The 19,377-nt window shown below is 44.6% G+C and overlaps 1 protein-coding gene across 1 annotated transcript in view; it reads right to left on the reverse strand.

Moving 5' to 3' along the window:
• CDC20B (cell division cycle 20B) overlaps window positions 1-19,377 on the reverse strand; it is a 322,511-nt gene that overhangs the window by 8,125 nt on the left and 295,009 nt on the right. The window contains exon 10 of the mRNA XM_085631290.1: window positions 10,012-10,137. Coding sequence (XP_085487416.1) covers window positions 10,012-10,137 — 126 coding nt within the window. The remainder of the gene's footprint in view (window positions 1-10,011; window positions 10,138-19,377) is intronic.

Here is a 19,377-nt window from a genome sequence, read left to right on the forward strand (position 1 = left end):
TTATTGCTGTTAACATCTATAATTTAAATATTAAAACACAGTTTCTATTAAGAGTCAATAGGTTACAATTAGTGTATTACAATGTGATTCATTTTTTAATACATTGGTCAAGAATTAGTAAATGCTATAGATGGAGAACATTATTAGCACATTTGCCTAAACCCTGAATGTTAAGCTTCAGATTCATTTTGTAAGGACAGGGATTTTATCTACGTTGAGAGTAGCTAAGTAGCAGGCTGATGTTGTTTTGGTTTCCTTATCCCATGTCTCCCTATTCATTTTTGATAAGCATCATGAAAACAAATGTGTAAATTCATTTACATAGTACTGGAGTAAGCAAAGATTCATGCAAATGCCAGGAAATAATACAATGCACAAAATATAACATAATACAATGCACAGGAAACAAAAGCAAGTAAAATAAAATACATCAACAGTTAACATAATAATTCAAAGAATTAAGGCCACAGCAATTTTGGTAAAAATCAGCAATACAATAGTCACAAGTGAAGATGGAAAGTAAGTCCTTGTCAAGATAGTGGTTCCTTAAAAGGTATGTTTGAAGGGTTAACCTCAGTGGAACTTAGGATGCTTGAATCAAACAAATTCTCTACACCGCAATGCTTTGGAACCAGCAAAAACTGTTGAATGCGTGAGTTTGGTCATTACTTCTGGAAGAGTGTCATGACAATGGCATGTGAGGGAGAGTACATTACCCTATCGTCTCTCCCTCGTTTTCCTTCATTACATATGAGAGACTTCTGCCTCATTACACCCATAACATACTATTTCCTATACTAAAAATACCCTCTCGCCTCCATGCCTCCTGTTTTTAGGTCTCGCCTAGGCAGCGCTTGCGCTGTCTCTTCGAGACATGCTGTATCTTCGAGACATGTTGTATCTAGGATATGGGCTTGAAAAAACGTCCATCTTTTTCATTGGTTCCTTTTGCTGTCCTTTAGAAATGCTGGCTTTTCATTGGTGAATACACTTGGTAGTCCCTCCTTTTGGAATTTTGTAGCCTCCAATGAGGACTTCCCCTCTTCCATGTGTTTTTACTGTTCAGGTTATTTATACTTAGAGAGAACTCTTTTTCTAGTTGGCCTGCCTCTTTGCTCGTTAACTGTTCTGTTTACTTGTGCAAGTAAACTTCGGTCACTTCCTTTCCTTGCCGTCCTTTAATTTCCCTGTGCCTCCCTCTACCCCCTCCCACAACAAAGTTCACAGGCCCCCACCACCCCTCTGAGGCCACTGCTGTTTTGCTCGTTTTGTTTGCTTTTTTTGTTTGGTTAATTTATGCATAATTTGTAGTGCTTAATCTCCCTTTGCCATCTACCCCCACCACTTGCACAACTCTGCTTCCCCGCCCCAAAATCGCTGCATTTAATTCTTATGTTATTTTACTTTAGTCGCTTTCATTTATATAGCACACCTATCCATGTGCTCGGGGAAATTAAACAATGAGCCCATTATCACAGGATGTTGAGCCGACAGCAGACTCGAACACAAATCTCCAGCTCCCCAGTCGGCAGCTCTCACCGCAGCGTCATATCCTTTCCCTAGCCATGTTGCAAGATGCAGTACAATATGTGGCTAAAAAAGGTCCCAAGGGACACCTAGTGACAGCCTGTGTTGCTGCTCTCTCACAACACTACGGGGCAGATTTATGTTGCACTTGCGCCACTTTTGCGCCGCCGTTGCGTCACTTTTGTGACGCACCAGCGGCGCAAATCCTGCGCCATGGTGCGGGGTATTTACAACGTGACGCATCTGGGAGATGCGTCACGTTGTAAAGCCCTGCGCCACATGTAGGCGTTCCAGGGCAGGTGGGGGCGTTCCGGCGCAGTGGCTGAGTGAAATCTACAAGATTTCACTCAGTCAATTTTAGGCCCATGCTGCGTCAAAACCCTGCGCCTGCTTGAAGCAGGCATAAGGATTGACGCAGCATTGTACAGATAGAGCCCCCCAGAACATTGCTGGAGCTGCGTCGCGCTTGCGACGCAACTCCAGCAATGCGCCACTTTTACGGCACAGATGCGTCACGCATCTGTGCCGTTTTTGCCCCATGGTGCGCCGCATTATAAATGCGGCGCATCCATGGTGGCGCAGCTGTGGCGCATAATAATTGGCACATCCCTGCTGATATGCAGGGATGCGCCAGTTAACATAAATCTGCCCCTACTTGTTTTTCTTCTGGCAGCGCAACCCTAGATTACTGGCAATTCTTTTATGAGGGATATTTACATCTAACACATGCAGTTATGTTTATGAACAAAATTAGCATAATCATTATGGCTAATGAAGCATGGGCTCTGCCGGACCTTTAAATATTTTATTTTTCATTCTTACCATTTAGAAACTTCCTGTTACTGTTGAACTCTTTTATTATTGAAAATACAGATTTCAACTAACAACAAAAATACAAATAATTAAAAATGGCAATAGCGCTATGAAATATGATCACTACATTGCAAATAAATAAACAAAAGTAAAAAACATTGTTATTTTCAATGCCAACAGCTCTAACTTTCACAATTGCGAGACCAAATGCATTGCAAATGCTTGTTTCTTGGTCTCATCAGTTGCACGCAATGTCCGCGCCTTGCTAACAGATTCCAGAAGATTGTTGGATTCGATTTTTGGACCTTATTTGAGAGAAAGAAATGAGTTTCAAGGTTACCTTGCCAGGGGGCTGAGAGGGGAGTCACGGAGGGCCATAAACAGGATCTTGGCCACCTGCGAGGCAGTGGCAGTCAAGGATAGGCCAATTTGTTACTTACCTTTTACTATTTATTAGAGAGATTCACCTCAGGATTTTAGATGACAGTATGTCGGGGGAACGGCAAGCGAATAGTAATCATGTAATTTATTCCTCATCTTCTAAAGATGATTGTCCTTTTCCAGCAAAGCAGCCTGGGAGGAGAGAGCAGGCTCTTGATACCAGTAATAATAATCCACCTCTCGAGTCACAGACTGAAGGGCAGGACATGAATAAGGAGGCAGGGTTAAGGGTTTTGGCTTCAGCCAAGAGGAACAAAGTTTCCGGCCATTCTAAAAAGAGGGAAGAATGATATTCCTCCTCATCTGATTCACAGAAGCCCTCAACATTTTCAGGGAAATACCTCAGACGCAAGGAGATGTGGGATTCCCTTTCTCATGTGCAGCAGAATCTGGGATTCCCCATTTCTGAGCAGGAAACAAAGGAGATTCACCTTTTCCACAGTATGTTCCTTAGATATGGAGATGCCTTTTATTGGACCTACTAAAGACATGGTAATGGGAGAATGGAAGAGGTGGGTAAGATTAATGTACCTAGTTTTCTACAAAAGCTGTATTTACTGAAAGGGGGTGATGTGTTAGCCATTCAGATAAGGTGGATGCAATTCTGGCCCCTCTATAGGAAAGACAACCATTAATCCGGAGGACTGTTTTCCTTCTGATCCGCTAGATAAAAATGTGGATGCTGGATTGAAGAATGCCTTCGCTGCAAAGAATCTATGTTTAAAAGCCAGCATTTATGCAGCATACACGGCACACTTTGATGGGTTGGCTGTGGCTATTGAGGAAGGCCTGAAGTATTCAGATTTAGTTGCTGGTATGGATGTGCAGGCACGGCAGTTGGCGAATATTTCCTCTGATATAGTCAAGGCCATGGAAATGTCAACCGTAGCAATGGTGATTGCCAGGTGCAACCTTTGGATATCGGAATGTGAGAACAGATGCTGCTGAAAAGTCTGCATTACTTCTTTAGAGTTAATAGTTTTTGGGGAGATAGTTACATTCCATGATGTTCAAGGCATTTAAAGGCCATAAACATACCCTGCCATATAAAGGGAAGACAGAGACACATAGATTTTGGAATAAAAAGGATGTCATCCCCCGACAAGACTTTAAACCATATGGGGTGAGGAGGCAGAAATATCAGCCTAGGGCCCAAGAGAGTGGTCTGTTGCAAGGAGTAGAGGCATTGCTCAGGAAGCAGGCAATTGTGGAGGTCCCCAAAGAAGAGATGGGAAGTTGTGCCGATTCAATCCTGTTTTTGGTGCAAAATCCGTCACAAGATTTCAGACTTGTGCTGAACCTAAAGTAGGTCAACTCTTGGCTCAGGACTTGGCATTTTTGATAAAGGACACTGAAAACTATTCTTCCTCTCATAAATCCAGGATATTGGTTAACCTCAATGGATTTGGAGGCTGCTTATCTTCATATTCTGTACAAAGGTCTTCCCATCAATTTCTGCAATTTGCTCTAGGGGAAAATCTTAACCATTGCCAAGTTCTAACCTTTGGATGTTGTGCACGAACAAAAAAGTTCTGAGAATCCTCTTCTTGGCTGTTAGGAACACTGTTCTTCTGGCTCTGGTGATGTCACAACTGGATTATGCTAATGCCATTTATGCAGGTCTCCAACAATATCTACTGCAGAAACTACAAATTGTTCAGAACGCTGCTGCTCACCTGGCCTTACATCTACCCAAGCAAGCCTCTATCACTTCTCATCTGAAGAACTTGCATTGGCTTCCTGCCAGAAACAGTCTCTTATTTAAGACCTTGACCCTTATGCGTAGGACGCTGCACCTTTCTGGCCCAGATTATCTGTCTTCTAGAATCCAATTCTACGCTCCCTCTAGATCTTTGCACTCTTCACATGGCCATCTGGCAAAAGTTCTGAGGGTAAAAGAGCTAGATCCGGAGGTAGATCCTTGGCCCTCAAGCTTGGAACAAATTGCCTGCGGAACTCCACCAAGTGCACAATGAACAATCATTTAGAAAGCAATTCAAGACTGTACTTTTCACTGGCTTAAGAGTTCTTTACTATTTGTTCTGACTCTTATTTCCCTTGCAGCGCCTGGACACTAGTCAGAGTAGCCGTGCAATTTAGAAATCCCTCCATTCATTAATTTATTCATTTGGTCTCAAATCCTCTCCCAGGGTCTTCACCAAGGTTCTTATTCCTCTGGTGACTCTTCTGCATTCGGAAGGGATATTCATCCCTCAATACCTCAAAGATTGGTTTATTCAATCAGCATCAAAGGATTCTCTGGCATTACACACGGACAGAGTGCTGGAGGTTATGCAGACTCATGAGTTTCTAATAAATTGGCATAAGTTCAACATAGATCCAAATCAGGATTAGACTTTAATAGGGCCTCAATTTTGACTGTTCAGGGGTTGTCTTGCTTGCCTCCTCACTGGATTGTGAAAATTCAGAAGCACATTCCAGAATTGTGCAGCCAGAGATACCCAAAAGGTGGCTCAGAGTCCAGGGAGATCTAGCTGATACAGAAGGCAAGATTTCATCTGTATAAATTGATTATGTGGATTATGGATCATTGGGTCAGAGCTTCTCAAGATATAAAGCACAAGATTCCAATGTTCGAAGGGATTAGGGCCAAGCTGGCTTGGTGGTTTATCAATGGCAATTTGGGTAAGGGGGTTCAGCTTTGTCCTCTAGATCCACTCGTTATCACAACACAAGCTAGTTTATCTGGTTGGGGGCCTGAAGAGAGACGATGCAAGTTCAAGGATTCTGGTCTCACGCAGAGGCACTAAGATCCTTGAATTAGAGAGAATGTGAGGCGGGCCCTGTTGGATTTTGAAATACAGGTGATGGGGCGGGTGGTACTGATTCAGACCGACAATATTACCACCAAAGCTTACATAAACAAGCAGGAGGGAACCAGGTCCAAAACTCTGAACAGGATTGCGAAGGCTATTTTCTCAGGGCTCAAATTGCTCTCTTATCTCTAAAGGCAATCTATATTCAGGGAGTGGCCAGTGTGGTGGCAAATACTCTCAGCAGGAACATTCCATCATCCCTCGACTTCCTCCTAGCCCCAGCAGTGTTCTCTCAAGTGGTTTATCAATGGGGTATGCCGGTGGTAGATCTCTTTGCATCAGAGACTAGTGCCAAAGTTCGGAGATTCTGTTCATGGGTAAGAGAGGAGACGGAATGGGCAGTGGATGCGCTATCTTGCATATGTCCGAAAGGTCTGCTTTATGCGTTTCCCCCATTTCCCATGATCATACGGTTTTTGGTGAAAGTGAGGCTTGAACAGGCTGATGTGGTTCTGATTGCTCCCAGGTGACTGCAGGCCAATTGGTTTCCTCTGCTGATGCACATGATGTTGAACCCGAGGTGGTTGGTTCCTTTAAATCCATATTCTCTCGACTTCCCAACTATCTGAATGGAGTCATTGAAGAAGCTCCACCTGGCGGATTGGAGGTTGAGAGGAGGGATTTGAGGTGACAGGGTCTCCCGGATAACTTGGTACTTAGCTTACAAGCCTCCAGAACGTCATCCACTCAGAATTCATATAACAGACACTGAAGTTGTTTTCTCATTGGTGTGAGGACAGGGCTGTTGACCCTCAATCTGTGAGATTGGTGGTGTATATTGAATTTTTGCAGCAGGGGGCACTGTTGGGATAGTCCCTTGCCACTCTCAGTGCAATAGTCAGCAATTCGGGCATTCAAGGCACCATGGAAGAATTTGGACAACAATGATGGTTTGAGTTCTAGGCTATTGAAGGGTTTGGCCAATAGTTGTGCTAGGACAGTTCATTTCGTTCCCACTTGGGATTTGATGATGGTTTTGAAGGCTTTGACCAAGCCTTTAGAAGTGAGTGAGTTGCATTATCCAACCCATAAGACATTCTTTCTTGTGGCTGTCACTTTCGTCAGGAGGCTGGGTGAATGGGGGGCCTTGTCATGTAGGTTTCCTTTTTGTAATGTGTTTCAAGATAGGGTGGAATTGGTTCCTTCCTTTGTGCCAAAGGTTGATTCTGCTTTCCATAGGGGGCAGGAAGTGATCTTATCAGCCTTTTATCTATCTCCTTCTCCTCGAGAAGAAGCTAGGTTACATTTGTTGGATGTAACATAGGCCTTACTGATGTATCATGAGAGGCAGCAGGCTTTTAGGAAAGCTGAATCCTTGTTTGTAAATCGTGGGCCAGGTAGAAAGGGTGAAAAGTCGGCCAGAGCCACTGTGACTAGGTGGATTGAAACCTTGATTGGTAAGTCTTATAAGATAGAGGGTAAGACACACCCTTTGCAGGTCCAGGGCAGATCAAATTGTAGCATGGCTTCTCTGACTGCAGAATTGCAGGGTTCATACCTTCAAGAGATTTGTAGGGCAGCTTCATGGTTGGATTCCTCTACCTTGGTAAAGCACTATAGGTTGTGGGAAAAGGACAGCAATGATGATGTTTTCAGTTATACGAATCTGTCCACTATAAAGAAATAGAGGTTCAAATATCCAGTTTCAAATAAATTGTGTGATTTGGCATATTTGTCTATGTCAATTGTGTCTCATTTTTGAGCTTGTTACATCTCATATGTAATGAAGGAAAGTGAGGGAGGGACGATAGGGTGATGTTTATATTACTGACCGGTAATGGCATTACACTGAGTCCTACTCCCCCTCTTTCGTTCATAGTCCCTTCCTCCCTCCCAGTATGCACAGCTGACATTTCAGTTGGTTAAGATGCCTGATTACTGAAAGGAGGCATGAAGGGGGGGGGGGGATTTTTACTTTAGGAAATAGCATTGGGTTGGTCTTATGAGGCAGCAGTGCCTCATTTGTAATGAAGGAAAGTGAGGGAGTAAAACTCAGCATAATGCCATTACCGGTAAGTAATGTAAGCATTCTATCCTACCTTCGCTGGAGTTACATTTGCCTGTATATGTGTTTTAACTAAGGCTATGAAAATGAACCAAACACCTCAGGCCAGGTTTATCAAAGGATTCTGTTGCCTTCACACAAGGTAACACAAGGGTAACGCAATCCTTAAGCGAAATTTACCAAGACACGCAAAAGCACCTTGCATTGCCCTGCATGGCTTGGTAAATCTTGAATAACGCAAAGCAGCGCAAGTCACTGCCTTGTGTTACTTAGAACAGGGAAGGCTTACATAGGTGGAGAGTTGGGTGTTCCCAAGCATCCACCCTTGGACATTGGCACATACCCAGAAGCCAGAAGTAAAGCCACATTAAGTGGCTTAAAGCTGCCTTGATAATAGGGCCCCTTTCACGCTAAACTTAGCGTGAAAGGGGGTTTGGAGTGGATGTTGCGGTGGGCGTTCCACCACAACACCCATTGAAGTCGACCCTGCCCCCTATTATCAAGTTTGGCAATAATAGGTGGCAGCGCCGAACTTAAGACCAGAAAAATCCTGGTCTCAAGGCGGCGAAACGAGGAGAAATGCTTTATTTCTCCTCGTTTTTACTTTTTCCATGTGTGCTGCCTTGTGCAGCACACATGGAAAAGCAAAATGCCATGGTTTGTTTATGTACAGGAAGGAGTCCCTTCCTGTACATGAACAAACCGTTTTTCAAAATTCCATTTTGTAACTTCCATGTGTGCTGCACGAAGCAGCACACATGAAAGTTACAAAATGGCATTTTAGGTTAGTTTATGTGCAGGAAGGAACTCCTTCCTACACATAAACAAACCTCCCTGCTCGCAGACCCCCTTGCACTCTGGTGCAAGGGTGCCTGTGCTGGCGCTAAGTTATGTAACTTAGCGCCATCGCAGGGGGAAACGCCAGGCGTTTCTGAAGTGGCGAAGAGAGGCGTTAATCCAAGCGGCTAACACCTCTCTCCGCCACTTCCTTGGTAATATGCCCCCATGAATTTTTGCTGTAGATGTTGCTTAGTATTGAGGTTCACTACTTTATGTTGCGGACTATGACCTGATACTGCCAGGGTATGCAACTGGCAGTGTCCTTGGGCGGGGGGAGGGTGGGGTTGTGCCAGTGTCTGTCTATGTTGGAGTAGCAAAGCAACTTGCATCCTCAATTGTTCCTAGAGTTTTTTGGGGTCGATTTAGGAATTAAAATAAGATTTTGGCCCTGTAGAGGCGCACAGTTGTGACACATTCCCAGGTTTACAGTGCTTGTAAATCTGGGAATACGTCAAAACCCTTGGGTGTTACGTAGGAACACAAACTATAAAGCCCATGAAACGCCTCCCTGACTCAGAATAAGACAAAGAAGTGACTTGGGCTGTGTTGCATTACACCATATCTATGAGGCCATGATGAGCCATGCAAAGTGGCTCTATACTCTGGGGCAGATTTACAAGCCCCTTGTGCCACTTTTGCGTCACTTTTCGCATGTTAAAAATGACTCATTTGGTGCAAGGGCCTTGTAAATAAGCCCCTTTGTGTGTTCCAGAGCATCATCAAGAGTGATGCACCGGCAGCGTAAGGAACTTGTAAGTAAGCCCCCAACTATTCACAACCAATGTTACTTTTTTATTCCCTTTGGCGTTCTCTCCCTAATTTTTTATCATTATTTCTATCCCATTCTCTCTCTTTTTTCCTACTTACACCCTCTGATTCTCTCCCACTAATCTCCCTCAATCACAATATTCCTCTCTAGTTTCCTTCCTCTTACTGCTCCCTCTCACCCTCACTGACTCACAATCTCTCATAATCTTTGTACTTTCACAGATGTATTCTCAGTTACTTGCACCCATCCTTTATCAATACATCCTTTTTCACTCTGCAAACCCTTTATTTCCTCTATTTACTCTATGTTTTCATAACTCTCTCTCATTATTCCCCTGGCAGTAGATTTTGCTACCTATTTGTTCTCTTTTTGAATTATGTCTGCATGTTTCCTCTATATTGTTCTTCTTACTTGATAATTCACTCTGGTCACACATAGGTATATATTTCATGAATCTAGTGGTTCATTGTGTGTGATGTCTTATAGCATAGTTCTTTTATTAGGTAACGAAATTGCTGATATGTTATTTATGGGATATTAATATAGTTACATCTTCTGTATGTGTCATAGAGACTGGAATCATTTAACTTTTCTCATGTGAGCCTTTGGAAATATGCTAAACATTTTAATACTTATATTATTAATACATATCCAAATTATAAAGATATGTCGCTTTTAAAGGCTTTTTGTTTTACATATTTATGGATTTTGAGTGTTTAGGGTGCATAGGACTAGCTGCAGGATAACATATATATGATTTAATGGTCTCATTGACTTACCTGAGATCTTGTCTCAGTGGAGTGAATGACTGTCCCGCTGCTCACGTCCCAGACACGTACAAGTCCATCCCTCATTCCTCCACCAACGGCAAGCGTGTCAGAGAGCCAGGGACACCAGTTCATTGCCTGAACGTTCGTGGTCAAATATTTCATTGTATTTGAGAAAAAGGGGTATACAATGGAACGTTACTGCGATGCAAAGTGCATGAAGTGGTATATAGTGCAGATGACAACTTAATAAATACCATATAAGAGTAGTCACAGTTAGGTGTCAAACAAGAAATCTAGGTTAAACAATGAGAAAAATGTGAATCGTATTTATCGTATGTTTGCTAGACGGTAACTTGCTGCAGAGTGCACATTTCTCTGGAACATTCAGATGATTATACAGAATATATCGTGAATGCCAAAAGAGCATCGTGACATTAGCAGTTTGAAGACAATTGTGAGGAACAACATTGTAATGTGCGACAAAGTATGTATCGGCTGCTAGTTAAGACATACCGGAAAGGAACAAGAAAGAAAGGTGGAAAGAGGAAGGGGGAGGATGAGAGAGGCAGGAAGGAGAGGAAGTGGTGTGATGGGATGTCGGCTTCATCTGTGTAATACTAGATCCTAGGGAAGAGACCCAAAAGGGTGCTGAGCCGGTAGCTGGGCCCTGAGAACTCAGGGGCATATTTACGAAGAAGTGGAGGAGCGCAGCGTTAGTCTCCTTGGCACCATATTTGCACCATATTTACCACTATGGGTGACTTAACGCGGGCAGCGAGTGTTGCTGTGGGCGTTCCCCTGCAACACCCATTGCTTTTTGGCGCTCCCACAGATTTACAAGGAGGTGTAAATCTGAGGCAGCGTCAAAGCTAATACCATGCAAAAGCAGGCGTTAGATTGAAGCAAGGAGGAGAAATATCTTTATTTCTCCGTGTTTTTGCTTTTTTTTATTTGTCCTGCATTCTGTAGCACACATAGCAAAACACCATTAATGATTCTTTATCTGCAGGATGGTGTGCCTTCCTGCACATAAACGATCATTAAATAATGACGATTTGCTACTTCGATGTGTGCTGCAGGATGCCACTATGGTGCTAGGGTGTCTGTGCTCGCACTAGGCAGCTATGTTTAGTGCCAGAGCAAGAATAAACAGGGGTGTGTCGTATTGTTGTAAATAGGGCGCATCCCTGTGTTTTTGAAATGATGCAGCACGGCGCTGCAAAATGTGTCACAGCGCCGCACTGGCCCCTTTCCTTGTAGATATGCCCCCTAGCGGTTCACTAGGTCTAAATGGGAAGCTGAACCCTAAGATTGTGGGGGAGTAGCTCTCTTGATTTACAGCAGTGCTTCCGCTCCACCTAAGCGTAAATCACCGCCCGAGCAACAGGCACGAACAGTGCTAACTGGTGAAACAAATCACTTGTGTAGGAGGAACCTCTTTGAGCCTCCAGGAAGCAGCCAGTCTCGGTCATTGAAGGTGGGCCCTCGTATTAATAGTACCCCACCTCATTCTAGCTGAGAAGCATTGGGAGTTCAAATATACACAGAAGATTAAGATTGATGGGTGGTGAATTTGAAACACCTTGAGCTACATAATCGCAGTGCATGCAGAAAACAACCCCTTGCTCTTGCCGGCATCAACTTTATCAGAGAGCAACACGAAATTTAAATCTGATATCATCCTGAATATCAGCTAGGGCCAGGGAAGGAATAGTGTTTGTGCCTTTGACTGTCTACAGAAAATAACTATGTACATGAGACATTGTAATGAAGTTGTCAAATAAAGCAACTACCTTAGATCCACTCTGGAAATGGAGGGTGTCAATGCTGTCCATCACATTAGGTGCAGCACCTAATGCTTGCAGGTCAATCTTGCAAGGCAATCCTAGCGTGGGACGCTCCTTATGGAGTAACCATTGCGCTTTAAAATTTAAAACATATAACCTAACAAAGGGGACCAGTGGGCCTCCCCAAGATCCACTTTGGGATGGGAACTATGACATAGTGGCCCATTCCTCGGTTGGTAACCACAAAACACCCTGTACTGATTGTTGATTTTTCTGCCTGATGGACTAGTGATATATACAAAACAATGGTTAACCTGGGACTCATTATATTAAATTATTGTTTAGCAGAGAGAGAGAAAAATATTCATTGCTTACACTTACTCTAAAAGACATGATTACAGTCTAGCCTCATAAATAATTTTAATATGCATAAGCAATGTATAAGAACTGACAGTAGTTGTTCGAGTGGCATATAGATTTCCCAACAATCATGCTGGCATATCTTGTTAACATACATTATCTGAGAAACAGAACATGAGATGAAATCCGACAGACACCTCACCATACCCGACTGTAAGCACCTGTTCCCAAATATTTACTAACAACTACATTTATTAGTGGCTGTGTAACACCCCAAGCACGCCCCCTGAAGCCAGTGGCGGCTCCTCCGCCAAGGCGGAGTAGCGTCGCCCCACTGCTTTTCGCAGTGAAAATAAAATGAAAAAATAAAATGATAACTCGCGTTATTATAATTTAATTTGTTCCTGCTGCAGCGTCTCGGCGGGCGGGCGGGCAGGTCTGCTCTGCTCTCAGAGCAGGGAGAAGAGTGGTGGCGCTATGTAAGTGCGCATGAATGTTTGACCGGACCTCCCGGGCCGCCCAAACATTCTTGCACACTTTTCATGTTCTCCATGCAGGCTGCATTACAGCCTGCGTGGAGAACATGGCCAGGCTCCCATTCCCTGGCTGAGCGCCAACCCACGCACTCAGACCAATCACAACGCTGCATTGCAGCAATGTGGTTGGCTATGGGGAGCCAGGGAAACCGGGTGCTCCCTGCTTCCTGTTTCAGGAAGAGGATGGAGGAGAGGCAGGCAGGTAAGTGATTATTTAACTTTTATTTTCAACCCACTGTTCCCCCTCCCTGTCCTCCTGCTGCTTCCCGGGAGCAGAGCCACTGCCTGAAACCACGCCCCTGACCATGTATCAATTTCTTCTCTGGACACACCACATTGCACGCTTCAGCATTCAGGAATAATAGCTGACGAGGCTGCAGATTGTAATAGTTGCACATGCAGGGAACCGGTTCAATATTCAAGCTTGCGATTGGCAAGGCTGACCAAGATGCTGGATATGGAGAGCAGTGCACATCCACTTTCTCTGGGTGGGATGTCTCGTTGCCCAGCTGCTCAGCCTGTTCTGCTTACCCACACAAAGGTGTACTCTTGTATGCAATTCCTCTCCACTTCTTGTTTGGTGACTGCTGCGGGGCAGTATTACTTCTGTAATGTGGCCCTTGAATGTGTATCCAGGTATTCCACTCAACAGAGCTAAGACAATGATAGCACACTCAACCAGGAGCTTTTCGATATTGCTCAACCTCAAAAAGCACTGACCGAAATTGACACATCAAAATTGAGCCTGACCATTTTGTTGTAAGAATGTTATCTTGCAGCACACTTTCAAAATAAAGTTTCACATCTAGTAATCAGGGGCAGCTCCTCCGTTAGAGCATCGCCCCACTAATTAAAATGCCCCCCATGCCCCAGAGATGAAAAATAAAATGGTAATAAAGTTAATTTATTACCATTTTATTTTTTACCTGTCCATCCCAAACAGAGCATCAGGACGGGTTGGGCCTTCTGAATGACAGCAGCAGGGAGGAAGATGGGTTGCCTGGGCACAGGGCACTTTAATTAACAGTGCGCATTTCCCGTTGGCTAGCTGTCTTGTGACGGTCAGCCTGACATGCGCACTTTGAAACCTCTAACCCAGCTGTCTTGAGACAGCTGGGTTAGACCAAGCCCATGCCTCCAGTGCCATGGAGAGCGGCGAGAGAGGCCACTCCCTCCAATCCTGGAGCTGCTCTCAGAATGAGAGCAGCAATAGGATTGGTTAGGGAAGTTGTTGGTGGTCCTGCGTGAAGAAGAAAACCGGAGCGAGGAGGACTTTCCTTCAGGTAAGTGAGCATTTATTTCTCTATTTTATTTAATGTGTCACCCACCCACCACCCATTTGCCCACCCTACCACTCTCTAGTGCTGCCAGCCGCGACTGCTAGTAATGTCATTGACATATTCATGAAGTTCAGCTACAGAAACTGACTTTAAGCTGAATATTGGTTTAAAGAAGTGCGCCGCTCTGTGTGCACAACATTTTTGTCATTTTAATGGGATTCATGCTATTGTTGTGTGCTGCGAATAAAATGAGCACTCATTTAAAATACTCGTAGGAAGAAAGATTTTAGCAAACTTGAATGAAATATGTATATCATTGACACTCTGGGTCTTCCTTAGCCATGTTCACCAACTTGGCTTGCATGGGAGGCTTCTACAATACAAACGTTTTCTGGGTGCAAATGTTATTGCAAGAGATTTCTTCCAGGATAAATGGGCTTATTACTTAGAGCCTTTTTTATATTGGAGGCTTTATCTTGCATTTATTTTTTATAAATCATATGTAATATAACATTCACCAGCCTGATAATTAGTAGGTGCCTCTTTCAGCTCTCCCTATGTGAAAGGAGGGCTTTCAACTAGTGGACCTGCATGGTGGCTTTTCAATCCAGTGCCAGGGGTATTTTATATTTCTAATTGCTGATGACTTGGTGTTAATATGCGACAATTGTAATTTTCAGAAATTCCTAAGGAACTGTTATATTATATTATTATAATTATTTTTATAGTTATTTAATGTTAACGCCCCTCTCTTTACCTTTCATATATTTGTGTTTTCGTTGTTTCTATTAGTATGCGAATTGTTTTATTTTTACCTTATCTCCCCACTTTATGTTATACCTTTCTGTTAACTAAACCCATATCCCAATGCCTTTATACTTGCCTGTCAATTTCCCCAAAGTTACTGTATATCAGGAATGATTGCTCTGTTGCGAGCATGTGATTCTAGCACTCTGCACTTTCGGGAATTGACTGTGGGGGGGATTTTAATGTGTTTTAAAAGTGTTCTACATTTCTAAAACCAGAGATTGACATGAATTTTACTGGCGCACTGTACCCTTAAAGCTTCGCTTTCAATCCCCTGTTCCTCCTCGGAATGCCGGTGTGTGGAGGGAGGCGGCTAGAGGAGGCGGGACATAGTTAGAAGCTGAAGGGAAGAGGCGGCTATATTAACCTGATGCAAACGCGAACGCGCGCCTAAGGCAAGCCTGTCTGCACCCGTCCGTGCCTGTTCCCCAACCAGCGCCAGCCATGCTGCCGGTGACGCAGCCGGAGCACAAATCTACTGGTCCAGATCCCAACGTATGAATTTAAGGGATGCAGCCTGTATGGCTCCGTCACTTTGTAAATTCAATGGGTCTCATTCAGCCCATTTTTATTGTGCTGGTTGCTCATTCTCTTTTAACCTAGGTCCCATCAGGGCATCCAGTTCTTGCCCCTCTCCCGCCTCACCTGCAGCTGAACGCACCTTCCCAGCTCCTAGCATCAAGGCATGTCTGCTTACTGTAGATCACTACCCCGCCATGCGGATCATGTCTGGCTTTCTCTCACCACTCATGCGTGGGACTTAATGTTTCTGACGGATACATGGGTGAAAGACTCCTCCATTCCAGACCGCAATTTGGCTATCCCCCCTGAATATCGGTTTGTTGGGAGGGGGGTGGAATTGCAGTGATTTTACGCTCAGGCTGGAAGATCTGCTCAAGGAAACTTTCTAATATTGACCCTTTGGAAGTCATGTACTTTAGCATTTCTGAAGACTCACATTCAATTCTAGCAGGGATTCTCTTATATCTACCTCCCGTTGCCCCCCTCAACCCCTTATGGATTTCTTTACTTTGTCTGCTGACCTATCACTCAAACACCCCCACTTCACTATTTTAGGTGACTTTAACCTTCTCGTGGATAATACTTCCTGTGTCAAAGCAGGTCTGCTCTTGGATACCATGAATGGCCTCAACCTGACCCAGCAGGTTAGCAGCCCCGCGCATATGGCTGGACATATGCTGGCTTTACTGTTCACCAACTATCCTAATTTGGAAACCTTCTCACCCCTTCCCCTTACTTGGTCAGATCATTTTCTTATCCCTTTCAGTCTGGCCACCGCCCCTCGCACTGTCATTCCAGTTAGGGCCAGGGCTTTTGGCAGGAAGTGGTGCAAAATTACCTGTGCTTCAATGGCCCCTGCTCTTTCCCATGGCCCGGGGCAGTCAGTAGGGGATTTAGACTCTGACGTCTCAAAGTTGAATGGCTGGCTTTCCTCAGCCATAAACGCCATTGCCCCTCTTCGACCGATAAATTCTTCCAGATCCAAACTCTCTGCCCCTTGATTCTTCTCTGCCCTGCGCACTGAGAAGAGCCACTGCAAAAACCTTGAGAGGGCCTGGAGGCTCTCTTATGATCCTGAGGCAAAAGCTATCTACACGGCTGCCATTAAGAATTTCCACAAATTAAAACAGTCCGTAATGAAAGAATTTTATATTGGAAAAATCCACTCCGCTAATAATTCCTCCAAAACTCTTTTTAACATAGTGAAAGAATTTTCTAAACCAGCCGTACTCTCCAGTTCGATCTCCCCCAGCCAAGTACTCTGTGATGGTTTATCCAATTTTTTTTCATGACAAAATACTAGACATTTTCTCGCAGCGTAATCGGTCCAGTGACTCCCCAGCTCCAGTCTTAAGGGCAACCAAAAAGGAGGTTTTCAGTTCCTTTAAGGCTGTCTCCGCGGATACTGTCTCTCAATTAATGTTGACATGTAAATCAGGCTCTCCCCTTGACCTCTGTCCGGCACAAGTGTTCAACACTCTTGCTCCTCTAATCTTGGCCCTGCTGAACCTGATCTGGAACACTTCTTTACAAACGGGCTATTACCCCGTCTCCTGGAAACAGGCCTTGCTTATCCCCATTGTCAAAAAACCTGAAGCCGATCCATCAGTATTTAGTAATTATAGACCCATTTCCCTCCTGCCTAAACCAGCTAAAATCCTGGAGAAAGTTGTGCAGCAACAACTCTCTAACTATGTTGCATCCTCCAAACTTCTCCATGACTTGCAATCTGGATTCAGAGCCGGCAACAGCACCGAATCTGCACTTCTGGAAGTTTCAGAGACCATTCGCGAATCCCTGGACGCAGGCAAGGCAGCAATGTTAGTGCTGCTCGACCTGTCCGCGGCATTCGATACGGTCTCTCACGATATATTGATCGAGAGACTATATGACATTGGAATTCAGGGAACCCCTCTGGTCTGGATCAGATCTTTTTTAAGTGATCGTACCCAATAGGTTTTCCTCCAACCTTTTGTTTCGGAGAGGAAACCGCTTAGTTGTGGGGTACCTCAGGACTCTGCCCTGAGCCCTCTGTTTTTCAATGTCTATGTCTCACCAATGGCGGCAGTGGCGGAATCTTGTGGGGTCAGAGTGATCTCTTATGCTGATGACACACAACTTGTGTTCTCATTACGAGATCACTCTGACGCCAGTTTTCTGAACTTCCGCCGCTGTCTCTGTGACATCTCAGCCTGGATGTCACGCAGCACCCTCAAGCTTAACTCAGATAAAACTGAGGTGTTGTTTTTTTAATCAAAAAATCCCCCCCTTCCCGACTTTGGTGGCCCCCTGTACTGAATCCCCCTCCTGCTCCGGTGGCTTCGGCCAGGAATCTGGGATTCATATTCGACAATGAGCTATCCTGTAAGGCTCAAATAAATAAGGTCACTTCGGCTTGTTTTGGTAAACTCCGCATGATCCGAAAAATTCTTCAGTTTCTTCCTGTGGATGCCCGACGTACCATCATCCACACCCTCATTACATCTCATCTGAATTACGCAAACAGCCTGTATGCCAGAGCCCCAGCCTATCAGATCAAACAGCTACAGATAGTGCAGAATGCGGTGGCAAGAATGATTTGTAACTTCCCATATCGTCACTCAATCTCACCGCACCTAAAATAATTACACTGGCTGCCCATGACTAGCCGCATTCGGTTCAAATCCTTGGTACTGGCATACAGAGCATCAGGGGCCGGCCTATCTCAGAGCCAGACTCAAGCTTGCTCAGGCGTCCCGCTCCCTCAGATCCAACCATCTTTTCCTCATACTTACTCCCCGTTTTTGCCGCTGAAGAATGGGGGGGAAGAGTATTTGCGGTCATCACGGCCCAAGCTTGGAACAACTTGCCACTATCTCTCCGTTTGACAGAATTGGAATGCATTTTTCGACGCAATTTAAAAACCTGGCTGTTTACCTTCCTTTAGTTGCTGAGTGACTCGTATGAATCCTTCGATTGCAGGCATTAGTACGGCTTAGAAGATGGTTTTAAGTAGTTATAAAGGAATCAATGAGTACAAAAGCAATAAGGTGGCAGATCCTATTTGCACCAAAACCTACAAGTTTAAATAATGTAGTTACACTGGGGGCGTGGCTTGCGCGCCGCTGCGAGATGGCGGATCGCGCTTGAGCTCCGTGAAGAGAGAGGGCCGACGGAGGCATTGCTGACGCTCAATATTGCCCCGCTCTGCGCAGAAGATGTTATCTTTCATGGGAAACTGCCGTGCACGCTACGAGGGAGGTCTCTGGTGGTGAAGAGCGGCCAGAGTTCATTTATCGGCCTTTTTAAGTGACGCTTCAGGCTTTCACGAGCGGCCGCCATTTTGTTTCTTCTGTGAGGGAGTTTTTCTCTCGCTTCTACAAGACGACGCTACTGGTCTATCCTGTCAGGAATGGTGGCATTCAGGAGCTGGTGACGTTTTTTCACTTTTCTTGAGCTTATTTTGTTCTTTTTTTCTATCGCCTATTGCTGAGAGACCCACTGTGTGAACTTTTTGAGGTTTCTGGTTTTTTTCTCGTCGTCAAACGCACTGCCACTTCCTTATGTGAGGCTTTTTTTGTTCTTGGCTTGATCCTGGTGGTTTTCGTAGTCGGTGCTTGACTTCTGGCGCCTGTAGCACATGCTTCTTTTCGTGAGGTGTTTTTCTGACTGGGATCGTCTGGGATATTTTCTGCCCGGCTCTTTCTGATGCAAGTGCATGATTCCTTCCTGCCCATTTTTCCTCTCACACATTGAGGGTTTTACAACCCCTGGCATTCCTTGTTCTCACTCTATCTGAGGAGGTGTATTTTGTTTCTGCTGAGGTGGCCTGCCCTATGGCTGAAAATATGGCCCCTTCACCGAATGCCAAAGACGTTAAGGAATCAAAAACATCTCTTAAGAGGTCCAAACAGGTATCCCCAACACCTGAGTCTGCTCCTAAAGACACTAATTCGACTTTTGAGTCCATTCTGACGCGCCTTAATGAGGTTTATGAGATTGCGCAGTCTACTAAGACTAATACAGATTTACTGCAAGTGGAGGTGTTAGCCATCAGGAATGATTTCAAGGCCCTTTCCCTTCGTGTCTCAGGTACAGAAGCAC

This window comes from Triturus cristatus, chromosome 2_1 (genome assembly GCF_964204655.1).
Source record: "Triturus cristatus chromosome 2_1, aTriCri1.1, whole genome shotgun sequence".
Lineage (NCBI taxonomy): Eukaryota > Metazoa > Chordata > Amphibia > Caudata > Salamandridae > Triturus > Triturus cristatus.